A 13798-nucleotide genomic window follows, 5' to 3' on the forward strand; every position below is an offset into this window, starting at 1 on the left:
CGAAGGTAATAATGAGGGTGTTATCGTGATTATACCATCACCCAATGGTGGAACTGCCGACAATCGCGTCATATATTGCGGACTAATAGATCATTTGTCGATAGAAGAGGGAGCGATATTTAGCTGACTTTGAGAATTTATTGTCAATTCCAGGCGGCTCGCTTCGCTATAATATTTGGCTCACGTGTTCTCGGGAGCCTCGACTACCGATTTGCAGCACTTTTTGACCCTGCTCAAAGAGTGTTGCAGGGCCCCTTTAAAGTCCCTGTTTGCGTTTCCCTCTAGTAGGGCCGTGGTGTTCAATCAGATTTTAACATGCCGCGGGATGGCGACCAAGTTCTGCGTCCAATGTACGACGCTCTTCTGGCTACACACCTCGTTCTCTGATTACGCTTTCACCAGTAGCTACTACAGCTACCACAAGGGTTTGTGTAATCATTTAACATGTGCGCTTGTCGTCGGGATGGAGATGTACCACCAATCATCAAAGTGGGTGCATCGATGTTAAACGGTGCTATAGCTGCCAGATATCAATATTGTCACGTGGTCGTAACGTCGACGAAGGCAGCAGTCAGCAAGTCGAGATGAAACTCTTTATTAGGCCGAACTTGTGGCCGAGAAACTGAAAGCTACAGCAATACACTGATAGCGGCGGACAGAGCGTCGACCGTCGATCAACTGACAAGCGGTCAAGCGCGTCGGCTTTTATACAGGCGCTATGGAACTTTCCAGCAATATCGCTGGTGGCGGCGTTATCTCTCGACAAAGCTGGAACATTCGCGTGCGGCACGCAATCTTAACAAAACGATCTATTAAAATCGTGAAGCTTCTCGAACACTGCTTCACGGCCAGCGTCGAGCGTTGATAACCGTCCTTGCTGGTCAAACTGGAGCACATCAAAATAAAAGAAGAAGCGGGCGTGGCAATATACATTGTGCATGCTCTCTTGTATTAATGTACAGTAAACATTCAGTCACTTCTGTAAGGGGACGCTTTACTTTCGTGTTATTCTGATTTTTTCAGCCAAGAAACTCGCTAGCAGACGCTGCCTGCGTCGGTGTTGTCTCTCGCGGGCGAGCGCGCGTTCTCGCTTCTTGCAAGCTGGTAGTTCAGCGTTCATCGCAGAAAGAGTGTTTCCGTAGTCAACGCGTGCCGTTCGCTCTCTCTCGCCACACGGTGAGCGCTGAGGTGGTGGCGCCATCTCTTGCGCTCAAAGAAATGGAGCGTCCCAACAGCAGAAGACGATGCACGCCGACATGCCGAGACGCTAAGGTGATTCGCCCCTAAAAAAAGCCATTGGTTGCCTATGGAAAGCGAGCGCCAGTCCGACAACGCAATATTGAAAGCGCAAGTGGAAGAGCTACCTGAAGATGTTTAGTCTAAGTCATTCTTTATATCACTGGTGACTAAGCCATCGCGATCAAAATGAATTCGAGAAAGACAATGCCGCTTACCTGCGCCAAACGATAAGGCGGCCAGCCCCAGAATCCAGTAAGAATCGTAGGGGTTGCTTGTGCTTTCCGGTCCACTGGCATCTGTCCAGTCTTTGATCCACACCAACTGCCAGGACGCAGCCGCCGCACTTGCTGCCAGCAACAAGACTCCTGGCCACAGCCAGAAGCCGCACATCCTACATGTAGTCCACAAGACTTCAGCCGTACTCTGCGATACATAGCCGTACGTTTTTTACTCACAATAATGCAGATCATAGAAGTATACCTGCATATCAGAGAGTACACGGTTGATTGCAATGAAATTAATACATGCCGTACGAGCTCTCGCAATGAACGTTGGGCGATGTATTTCGTAAGTACGCTTTTAGCACAGCCTAGGGTAGTGCCGTAGTGGAGGACGCCGGAAATTTCGACCACCTGGGGTTCTTTAACGCGCACCTAAATCTAAGCAAACAGGCGCGACGCATGTTTGCCTACATCGGAAATGCCGCCGTCGCGTCTGGAATTTGAGCCCGCGACCTGCAGGCCAGCAATCGAGCGCCATAACCACTAGACCACTGCGGCGGGTATACTTTTGCGACAATGGAGATGACGACGGCGTGACACTGGCTTCTTACTTCGACGAGAAATAGCTTGAAAATGGAGACAAAGATATAGAGCTTTGCACGTGCCTGTTCCCATTGACCTCGGCAAATAAAACATCCGGAAGAGTCACTGGCTGAGAGTTACTACATCAACGCGTTTAACGTAAGAACTTGTATTAATAATAATTTTGGAGAACAGTTCCCGAAGTCTTTATTCGTAAGTGTTCCTTGCTATTTATGAGCGATCCGCCTTGGTAGTATAGTGGTTATGGTGCTGGACTGCTGACCCGACGGTCGCAGAATCAAGTCCGGCCCTCGGCGGCCGCATTTCCAGAAAGGCAAAATGCACATGGACCGTGTGCTTAGATTTAGGTGCACGTTAAAGACCCCAAGGTGGTCTAAGGTGCGCGTAATCATATCGTGGTTTAGGGACGTCAAACCCCGACAATTATATTATTATTAGTCATCGGCCTTCCGTTATATGTCCAGCAACATAATTGCTTCAAATATTCTGAAGATCAATTATGCCATTGTCCATCCTAGCAAATGAAGGCTTTGTTTCGAAACGATCTGTTCTGACGTTGACAGATGTGCGATGCATAAAATATACAGTCGAAACCCGCGATAACGAAATCCCGATGGAACGAAATTCTCACCGCAACGAAGTATTTTCGGAGCACCGGCGAACGCCCATAGGAGTCAATGCATTTCGTAACTCGCGACTACGAAAGATGTTCATACCGCAGTCCCTCATTAACGAAATTCTTGAAACACGAGTGCGCAAATAATCCCCTCTCGCAACATTACCTACACTCGAAAACTGCTGAAATGCATTCATGCTACACTTAAATTGTGCAAAACTATCGCTACAGCGCACTTGAGAAGCAGCCACCATCATTGTTTACAAAAAAATCACAGCATATCCACGGGGTGAATGATGATGAGTGGGGCGAAGCTACGGAGGGAATCATCTGTAAACCGTGAAACTCTTCCGTGAAATGCGCCCAGTACATAATATAAAGAGTGTGAAACATCGTGTATATATTAAACATCAAACTTTTATTGTACTGTTGGTTTACGTGGTCCCTTCATTATCACTTGTGATCGGTGAAATGCAAGGAAGAAGTCCGCTCCCGAGCGAAAGAGCGCCAAGAGCGACCGCATTCCCCGCTCGCCCTGTGCGAATTAAAGGCAAGGCTAGAGGGAAGACAGGACGCGGGTTCCACGACGCGAGGTCGGTAGCATGCCCAACGAAAGCCAACGGAACGCGATCGTGCAAGTGCTCCGGCTTCGCATCGCCTCATGGTTCCATTTAGCGTCCCAAAACCAAATATATTGCTCAAGGTGTGCCTTGCGTTTTTCGTAGAAATAATTTCTTTATCATGTACATTAAGACGAAAAGTTGAAAGCTCACTAGAGTGTATCGCCCGCAAAGTATGTCTTTTAGTGTGATTTAACTCTCGTACGGCAGGGTCCTCGCGCCGTTGCCGGTCCACCTCGCCCGTTGACGATCGGGCGAGGTGGCTACATACAACTACTACTACTACACTTTAAGAAAAACATCTGGCGTTCTTTCATTCTGCTTTTACAAAACATCTGGCGTCTTTCGTTGGTTTATTTCATCAATCAACGGCGTTTTGAACAAAATTTTTATTGTTTAATCACGCACAGGAGAAATCTCACCAGGCACTACCTTGGAGGTAAACAATGGCTGCTAATGGGAATGAGAGACAGAAGAAGTCGGCTTTTAGCTAACACTTACACTTCTACTTCTACTAACGTTTCCTACTGGAACATGCCAATGGCTGCTAATGGGGAATGAGAGACAGAAGAATTCGGCTTTTAGTTAACGCGCACGCTGCGAATTTTTTATTGTTCAACAACGCACAGGAGAAATCTCCCACCGGCACCACCTTGGAGGTCAAAGCGTAAGACTTGTTACGGACTACTACGATGACGACGACTACGAGGGACGAACGGGTGCCGCCTTAAGGAGCTTCGCCCCTAAAAACATAAAGCTGGCGACAATGATGATGATGATGGCTTGCCGAAACACCTGCTCCTTATCGTGAACTACGTAGCCAAATCCACATTCCTCATGGATTTTCGTTCGTTGGCTTGGCTCTGTGCTTGGCTTTGTCGACTTTGCGCGCACATGGTCGCGTGTGTGGAGCTATGGTGTCTAGTGGAGCCATTTGTGGAGCGTTTACTTGGTCGCTTTAGTCGCTTGGTGCAACGTGAACTCTGTGTTGCGATCGCTTCGTCCGATTTCGCTGCCTGCGAAGATGCCGCCTCCAACGAAAAAGCGGAAGTTCATCAGGCTGGAAGATAAGGCTGCAATCATCAGTGAGGTGGAAAAGGGCAGGAAAAAATGGACATCGCCGAAGAATTCGGCGTTGCGTGCAGCTCGCTGTCCACGATTCTGCTATGACCCGCGCTGATCCAGCGGAGCCGGAAGAAGGTTCGCCTAGGCGCACTTGACGATAGTACTGGTGACAGCGCAATGCCGCCGTCACTGACCAGTGCATGGGGCGAACTTTGTGCCGTGGCAAACGTGATTCCCGATCGAGAGGCATGAAACTGCTGCATGGTAAGGCTCGCCAAAGCAAACTTACCGACTTTTGGAAATAAAATGTGTTTTTTGTAAATTCCATGTCTTTTCTGCCGCATTCTCGCTCCAACGAAATTCTCGCAATAGCGAAATTTTGTGCTTTCCCCGCCGATTTCGTTATTGCGGGTTTCAACTGTAGTCGCAAAGTGTGTGCGTTGGACTGTAACACCCCAAAGCGTCTGCGAGCACAATAGCATCCTTGTGAGGTCGATCACAGAAACTGTAGCGCACCCTTTTGCATGAGTAACTTGCTCAATATCATTGCGACGCAGGCTAATAACGCAGATGATGTTAACCCATATATGCCCAAACTCAGAAAAAATGACAAAACAAATATTTTTTCACGAAAAGTGTACTTCTACCCTCAAAAGAAGGCACAAGTTCTCTATTTACTGCTACACTGTTTTTCAAGCCGTCCTATACATGTAGGACACTGGGCATTAGGGGTGCTAACTGCGGGTGTGGTAAGCCTTGAAACATTTCACGTGCACCCCGACATTGCACTTCTTCCTCTCCATGACGTCTTTTATACAAAACACGCGTTTTCCCGGAGAAAGTGGTCGGCATTTCACGTGCACTTCTTCCTCTCCATGGCGTCTTTTACACAAAGCACGCCTTTGCCCGGAGAGTGTGGTCGGCACGTGGCAGCATGAAAAGCAAGCAATGTCTAGGCTTCCACACGTTGACAATGAGGCCTGCTTGATGCGCTGTAGGTGGCGCTAGTCATCAGCTAAAGAAATAGCGATGTTAGAGTCATCAAAAAAGCGTCCTATAGGTAAGACACGGGGCATATTATGGGTCAAACCACATAGATTTCCTCCTCGACAGCTTAAAGTGCCCAAAACAAGACTGAAATATAAAAAAACGACAGAGTTATTCTCTCCTGGCGTTTCTCGCCTTTCTGGCGCACGTGGGGACGCAAAAACAGCGATTCATGTGGCGTCATTAGGCTCCCACTCTCGATTGGTCTATATACGCGAAATATCAGTTGTGGATTATCGCCTGCATTGCTTTGCCATGGAGCCGCCCGCCCGTTCTTACTTATATGGCATGACTACCGTGTCTTCATATATATATGCGAAGCATGTGCAGCGCAAAGAAACGAGGACAACATAAGACACAAATGACACTTACTTTCTCTTGTCCTCGTTTCTTTGCGCTGCACATAATTAGTATATATCAACACTAGGGGTGTGCGAATATTTCAAAAAATTCGAATAACGAATCGAATAGCGTTCTATTAGACTCCGTACTTGACTCGAACAGTGCATATTCGCAATACCGAATATTTTTCGAATAGTTTTGAATATTCAGCAACGACGAAAAATACCCGAAGGAACGAGACGTTAGATAAGCGAGGGGTAAACGTTTCTTGTTTTCGTCATCGAATTACTCAGATGTATGCGGCCTATGAACTTATGGGACAATCGGCGCTATATTGATCGCAGGATGAAGGCGTTTTTGCATAAAATTCCAGTGTCACCGAAGCGACAGCGCCATCAGTCCACTATATTCACCATAAGATTGATGATAATGTTAACGCATGAAAATTGTTTTATATTTATGCATCGGTTTTATTTAAAAGCTGTTGACAAAGTACCATATTGTTGTCACTGCAATATTTCAGCCTGCAGGTACAAAATATTTGGAAGGCTCCAGTTGCCGCTGTATACCAGCTTGCCTCAGTTTAAATAACTGTGGAATTTTTTTTTTGTCGGCTAGAAGAATCCCTAATGTTCCTTTGTTAAAACTTGTGAATATATGTTTCAAATAAAACGGGGTAAAATTCTTGTGCTCTTTTGAAATTTTTTACCCTACCAGTCTAGGGCTGCTTTGAAATTGGCTGCCTTACTATTCAGAAACTGTTCGAACAGTATTCAATTCTTATTGGTTTTTGATTCGGTACCATTTTTATTCGATTCGTATTTGATTCGGTTCTGAACTTCACCATTCGCATACCCCTAATCAATACAAGTACCAACTAGCCCATCAACGGATTCTTCTTGACTACCGTGCACGATCAACTGATTTGATTTCATTTTATTTGTGTTCGACTTCGCAAGCGAATACAACAGCGTGTAGCCGACGCGCGCTTCCAGCGGGACTTCCTTGATAACAGTTTCAGCCATAGTTGCGGTGTGTGCGACAGATTGCGGTTCTCAGACAACCTAGTCACAATATCTTCCATCAAGAAGGACCACGCTCGCGCCAATGCCATCGCCGTGCTGCAGCGCGAGTTCGCTTCGCCCCACTCATCATCATTCACCACGTGGATATGCTGTGATTTTTTTAGGGGCGAAGCTCCTTAAGGCGGCACCCGTTCGTCCCCCGCAGTTGTCGTAGTCATAGTGCGTAACCAGTCGTAACGCTAGTACCAGATCTTGACCTCCAAGGTGGTGCCGGTGGGAGATTTTAGGGGCGAAGCTCCTTAAGGCGGCACCCGTTCGTCCCTCGTAGTTGTCGTAGTCGTAGTGCGTAACCAGTCGTAACGCTAGTACCAGATCTTGACCTCCAAGGTGGTGCCGGGGGGAGATTTTTCCTGTGCGTTGTTGAACAATAAAAATTCGCAGCGTGCGCGTTAACTAAAAGCCGAATTCTTCTGTCTCTCATTCTCCATTAGCAGCCAGTGGCATGTTCCAGTAGGAAACGTTAGTAGAAGTAGAAGTGTAAGTGTTAGCTAAAAGCCGACTTCTTCTGTCTCTCATTCCCATTAGCAGCCATTGTTTACCTCCAAGGTAGTGCCTGGTGAGATTTCTCCTGTGCGTGATTAAACAATAAAAATTTCGTTCAAAACGCCGTTGATTGATGAAATAAACCAACGAAAGACGCCAGATGTTTTGTAAAAGCAAAACGAAAGAACGCCAGATGTTTCTAAAGCAAAACGAAAAGACGCCAGCTGCTTAACGAAAGACGCCAGATGTTTTCTGAAGCAATGGTTTTCTAAACAATGAAAATTCACAGCGTACATGTAAAATTAAAGTGAGCTGCAAGTCGTCATAACTCATCGAACCTTTAGTATAAACGCGCCCGATCTCACGTCGGTGATGATGTACTGGGCAGAATTCACGGAAGATTCACGGTTTAACGATGAACCTCCGCAGCTTCGCCCACTCATCATCATTCACTCCGTGGATATGCTGTGATTTTATTCCTTTTCTCGCTCTCATTTCCTTTTTTGTAACATCTCTCTTCTATCATCTTTTATCCCCCTTACCCATACTCCCAGCACAGGGAAGCCAGCCGGTCTAAGAGCTGGCCTTCCTTCCTTCATAGCACTACACGAGCTCAACAATATGGGAAAATCAGCCGACATCGGTTACCAACATCGTAAACTCATTTTTAACGGCCTGAACGGAACCTACGTGCCGCCATGTCATTCAATAGGATGCTTAGAGTTCTCAACATTTAGGAGCTGCTATCCCCAGAGCTTTCTGGAGTTGTACTATGTCCTCCATGCATGATAGAATTTTGCTGCAAACATAACCTATTTGCTGGGAATATGAAAAACTTGGCATCACTGAGTAACTCTCGAGTACGTGCGCCGATCGATAGTGCAGCATTGCCACACAGCCTGCACCCGCAAAAACAGCTATGACTGCTCCAGATGGAGCACGGTGCGGCCCGATGACATTTTTGAATTCCTGAATTAAACTCTCTTCATAGAATGATATACGAACACGGATTAATGCAATTGTTCCTATTCTCACTTTTTCCATAGTGTCGTTTTCACAGACCCACAGAACTTAGTTTTGAAACACATATACACAAATTTCTAGAACGGCATCTGTCGTTCGTCATAGTAAACTAAATATAAATAAAACAATTCTATTGTGTCTGGACGAAGCATGTTTATTGTCAGAGAACCATCAGGACACCCGCTCCACGTTGTCCTGCCACACCGAGTGTCCCCTTCATGAGTCACTGCCACTCATTTGAACGTATATTTTGTGCACGCCACACTAAATTGTCAACATAACACTTTTCCCCTGTTAGCGATAGTACCCAGCACTGATTTGCCTATGTTGGGGAGTTAGACTCATCCGCGTAAGCTTCGAAATACTATAGTTGTCGCAGAAATCTTTTCCACTTTGTTTGAATGTTATTAAAAATCGCATACCTTTGTCGAAACGTTCTTCTCGTCTTTGATGATTTTTCCTTTGGATTCGTCTTCCTTGGTGTCATTGGTTTTTGTGCTGAAAACGAACGACGTTTGTTGCATTTGAGCGCAGAATTCTTGCGACAATTTCAGCGCGTACTTCATGTACGAATTCCGAGAGGAACGGCTTTACAGAAAGATAACCGTGTAAGACAAACTCATGCATCTTGCTGCTCAATAATATGAAGTTTTGTGTATTTATTTCAATCATAAAGGCCCCCTCGTTACATTAACCACGTAGGCCAGATTATTTATTTCGTAATTTAAAAAATATATACTAATCAAAAAGCAATCCTAGTTCGCATACACAGAAACAAACACTGCATGAAACAGAACATACTGTTAAAACTTGATCTAACGAAGCCCCATACCACGAAGTTCCCAATCTGACAAAGAAATTTCCATACCCGGCAGGTCCCCATGAGGATCAATTCTGTCATCAACCCAAATTAACGAAGCTAACATGGCACCAAATTTATTGAAGTTGTTTGTCACATAAAACGGTAAAAAAGCGGTGATTTTTATCGTAGTATTGGCACACGCGCGTTTTACTTCGAGCACACCCTCTGAGGCTGTTGCGTTAAAAAACCTAGCTGACCTAATCCCGCTTTTATTCTAGCGAGGTTGCACGCCAACAGCGAGCTCATCAGTCGATCCCTCCTGCAGTACGTCAAGGCAACAGAATTGAGCGACCGTCTGTTATACGCAGCGCTGTGTGTTTGTGGCGAAATGTGTCTCTCTTTTACTCCCTTTTTTTCCTCCTAATATGTAGGATAGCAAACTAGACATAGTCTAGCTAACCTCCCTACTCTTCTTATATTCCTTCTCCCTCATCAGTCGATAACGCTGTTGCGTAAAAAATGGCTGCGCTTTACTGTCCCTGTCACTACTCTACCAGTAAAACTACAGTGGTTTCCTCCGTTATTTCATCGTCTATGCGACAGATTTACCTTATTGTCTCTTCGCAACTGTCTTGTTCAGCTTGCTCCCACAATCACTGCTTTCGCTCTCCCTGTCATCGAGTATCGGCAGCTTTTCATAACTTCACGTAGACGTCTACCTGACTTGCATCGCCCGAACTTGGGAGGCTCCATGTTCGAGCCACCTTCACTGACTTTTCATAGCAGCAGGCGTGGGTTAGCGGCAAACACAATGTCGTGGTAGCTGCTGGCTGTCGCTACGTTACAATTTCAGATTTCTGTTTTTCTTTCTAGTTTTTACGAACTTCCCGACAATTCGGGCCCGGTCATCACTTTGTTAAGTCGATTTTAAACTGTACTACCAATTTTCACGTAAACAAAACACCTGTCAAAGTTTGGAAGCAAACTCACAACCGTTCCACTTTGAAAAACAAGCAAAATTTCTCCAGCACAGAACTGCGTTAGTAATGACACGTAAATATAGACAGCGGGCTAAACCTGCAAAATATAATCTGTAAGCAATAGGTGACATACGTGCAAACATATTCAAGAAATTTAATAAAATCATGCTCTGTTACAATGTCCGGAGGTAAGTGGTTCCGTTAAGCTGCACTACGTGGTACAAAAGGAATCTCCGCATCCGGATTTGGGGCAAAATACCCGGTTTAGTCTGACGGGATGTCTATGATTGCCTTGAACGGACGAGTAGTGATAACAGCTAATCTTGCGCGTACCGGTGTTTGTTACTGTTAAACGAAAAGCCAAACAAATCGTTGAGCAAGTCGGTTTTTCGCGAATGATTACGGAAGACAGGCTTTCATGCTTTCGTGAAGACGTACGTCACGAGTTGTGGAATAAAGTTGTCGCCGCTACAAGTTTTGATAGCGCGTATGATGCTGTTTTGGAAACATTCAATGCTTACTATGATAAGCACTTTCATTCATTTCGTAAGGTTTGTGTTCGACAAGGATACGTAAACCCTGGTTGACACGTGAACTGTTCCAAAAGATAAAAGGAAAGGCAAGGTTATTGCAGAAATTCATCATGTCACGGAATCCCGATGACCTAAAGCTATTCAAGTCATTTAGAAATCATCTTACCAAACAACTACGCGCAGCATAAGCCGCGTATTACAGGAAATACTTCTCATCTTGCGGCCATGGTAGCAATGAAATATGGCGTTTGCTTTATTCCTTGTTAAACAGAGCCCCCAAACCAGATAGCATTTGCATAATTTCAGATGGAGTGAGAATACCCGATGAGAGAGCGGCAGATTGTTTTAACGATTACTTTACTAACCTGCCTACCGGCAATGTGCATGATGCCTTTTCAATAAATCGAATTGTGAGCGGTCAATTCTTTTGCATCCCACGACCGATTCAGAAGTAATTGCAGTGTTTTTAGAACTAAGTAACAGCAACTCTTGTGACGCGGATAATATTAAAATCAAGCCTGTAAAATTCGTTGTGGATATAATCGCACCAGTACTTGCACATATTTACAATATCTGCCTTTCTTCGGGTACGTTCCCAGAAAGAATGTAGATCGCGAAAGTAGTTGCACTCTTTAAAAAAGGTGACAATAGCATACTCTCAAACTATAGACCTGTTTCCATTCTTCCTATTTTTTCGAAAGGCTTGGAAAAAATTATATTTCTTAGCATATCTGAATTTCTGGATCAACACAGTTTCCTAACTAAGCATCAGTACGGCTTCCGGAAAATTAGATCAACACAGCTTGCCCCCCTTCAACAAAAGGAATTAATTCTAAGCAATTTTGAACAGCACCTACTAACATTAGGAGTTTTTGTTGACTGCTCAAAAGCATTCGGACTTCATAAATCATGAACTCTCGCTCAGTAAGCTGTCTTTACGGTATACGCGGCATTGCACTTGATTTAGTTAGGTCTTAATTAGGTCATAGACAGCAGTCCGTCCAGATCAGTAGTGTTAAATCGCAAATTAGGTCAGTTAGTGTAGGCCGGCCTCAAGGCAGTATTTTAGAGCCCCTACTATTTAATATTGTTACGTCTACGAGAGGGTTTATTTAGCTGCGACGTACCGGTGGACGCGAAGGTGTTGAACAAACGCGCACCGGAGGCCTTTTTAGATGCGAAGTATCTTAAGGTCGAGCTCAATCCGGCGGTGGTGGTGGTGGTGGTGTGCGGCGTGACCACCCTCACTGCGCATGCGCATACCCTCTCCACATACCTCCTCTCCACTTCCCCTCACCATTCCCCTTCACCTCTACTCCTTTCCATTCTCCACTCAACCTCTCCCTTTCCCCTCTCCACTTTCCTTTTCCACTTCCCCTCTCCACTTTCCCTCTTCCATCCCCCTTCCCACTCTTCCTCTGAAACGCGGGCTAGACATGCCGAAATTCTCTCCTGCACAACGCCGCGATGAGCTCGAGCGCATGCGCGTCCCCTCCCCTTCTCTCTCCTCTCCTACGCTGCCCCCCCCCCTCTCGCCCGCCTGTCGACCGCGTTCCCCGCTCGCCCTGTGAGAATTAACGGCCAGGCTAGATGGAAGACACGACGCGCGTAGCGTCCCTCTTCGCGTTCCACGACACGAGGTCGGTAGCATGCCCAACGAACGCCAACGGAACGCGACCGTGCAAGTGCTCCGGCTTCGCATCGCCTCATGGTCCCCTTTAGCGGGAGATGGCGTAATTTTTCACTAGCCGAACGTCCTCTTCTACTACAACCTCCCTGTTTCCCACTACACAGATGCTCATACCCAAATCACGCATGCAGTAACATTTCCCTCCGCGCAGACGAAGCCCACCGGGCGAGTCAAATAGTCTCTCGAGGAACAAAGCGCTTCAAACGCACTACATGGGCAAGTTCAGTTTTGCAGACCGTCGGCCATTTGAATGGAGACGCGCTACGCAGTAAGGTAAATCGCTTAGATGGTCCATAACAACATAAGGTCCCGCATAGTGCGCCAGCAGTTTTTCGCACAAACCGCGTTTTCTAGTTGGCGTCCACAGCAACACTAGGTCCCCGCGATTATACGTCACGTGTCGGCGTCGACGGTCAAAACGTGCCTTCGAGCGATCTTGCGAAGCAAGTGTGCGCAAATAAGCAAGACGTCGGGCTTCTTCTGCACGGCAGACGATCTCGGATATACAGGGATCATGATGGTCCAAAAACGGGAAGACGGTATCGAGGGTATGACGAGGCGGCCGAGCATATAGAAGAAAAAACGGACTGAAGCCGGTGGTTTCATGCTGTGCGGTGTTGAAGGCATAAGTGATGAAAGGTAGAACGCTGTCCCAGTTCTTGTGGTCTGATGCGACATACATAGATAGCATGTTCGTGAGAGTCCTGTTAGTTCGTTCCGTTAGACCGTTTGTTTGGGGATGATATGGTGTAGAGTGCCGACGCGTTGAAGCGCATACACGAAGCATTTCTTCCCCCACGTCTGCAGTGAATTGTCGCCCACGATCGTTGATTACAATTTTAGGAGGCACGTGACGTAGAACCACGAAACGGAGCATGAATAAACACACATCGGCTCCAGTTGCCGACGGTATAACAGCTGTCTCGCAGTACCTTGTTAAATGATGGGTGCATACGACTATCCACCGATTTCCATCAGAAGACCGCGGAAAGGGCCCAAGAAGGTCGATCCCAACTTGCTCGAATGGAGTTCTAGGGGGCGGCACAGGATGTAGTCGCCCTGGAGCAGCACTTGTAGGGCGCTTGTGACGTTGACACTCGTTGCAACTAGAGACGTAGTGTTCCGTCGTCTGGCGCATTTTTGGCCAGTAAAACCTTTCTTGAAGCCGGCAAAGAGTTTTCGCTGTGCCTAAATGACCGGACGTTGGATCATCATGCATAGCCTGCAAGACGGAAACGCGGAGACTCTTCGGAACCACGAAAAGATATCGTGAGCCGGTCAAAGTGTAGTTCCCTTTGTATACCAGCCCGTCGCGGATGCATAAGCGAGTCGCCGATGATTGTGGTTCGGTAGCAAGTATCTGCTGAATGGTGCCGTCCCTTTGCTGCACAATCTTAAAGGCATTTGTATCAAAAAATGGTAGGTCCAATGGTGCGATGTAGGTGTCGA

The 13798-nt window shown here is 46.4% G+C and overlaps 1 protein-coding gene across 1 annotated transcript in view; it reads right to left on the bottom strand.

Moving 5' to 3' along the window:
• Positions 1 to 13798, bottom strand: part of LOC119406721 (ATP-binding cassette sub-family C member 2) — a 197075-nt gene that overhangs the window by 75583 nt on the left and 107694 nt on the right. Inside the window, exon 10 of the mRNA XM_049420186.1 lies at positions 1455 to 1604. Within this exon, the coding sequence (XP_049276143.1) occupies positions 1455 to 1604 (150 nt within the window). The remainder of the gene's footprint in view (positions 1 to 1454; positions 1605 to 13798) is intronic.

Source organism: Rhipicephalus sanguineus, chromosome 10 (genome assembly GCF_013339695.2).
Source record: "Rhipicephalus sanguineus isolate Rsan-2018 chromosome 10, BIME_Rsan_1.4, whole genome shotgun sequence".
Taxonomy (NCBI): Eukaryota; Metazoa; Arthropoda; class Arachnida; order Ixodida; family Ixodidae; genus Rhipicephalus; species Rhipicephalus sanguineus.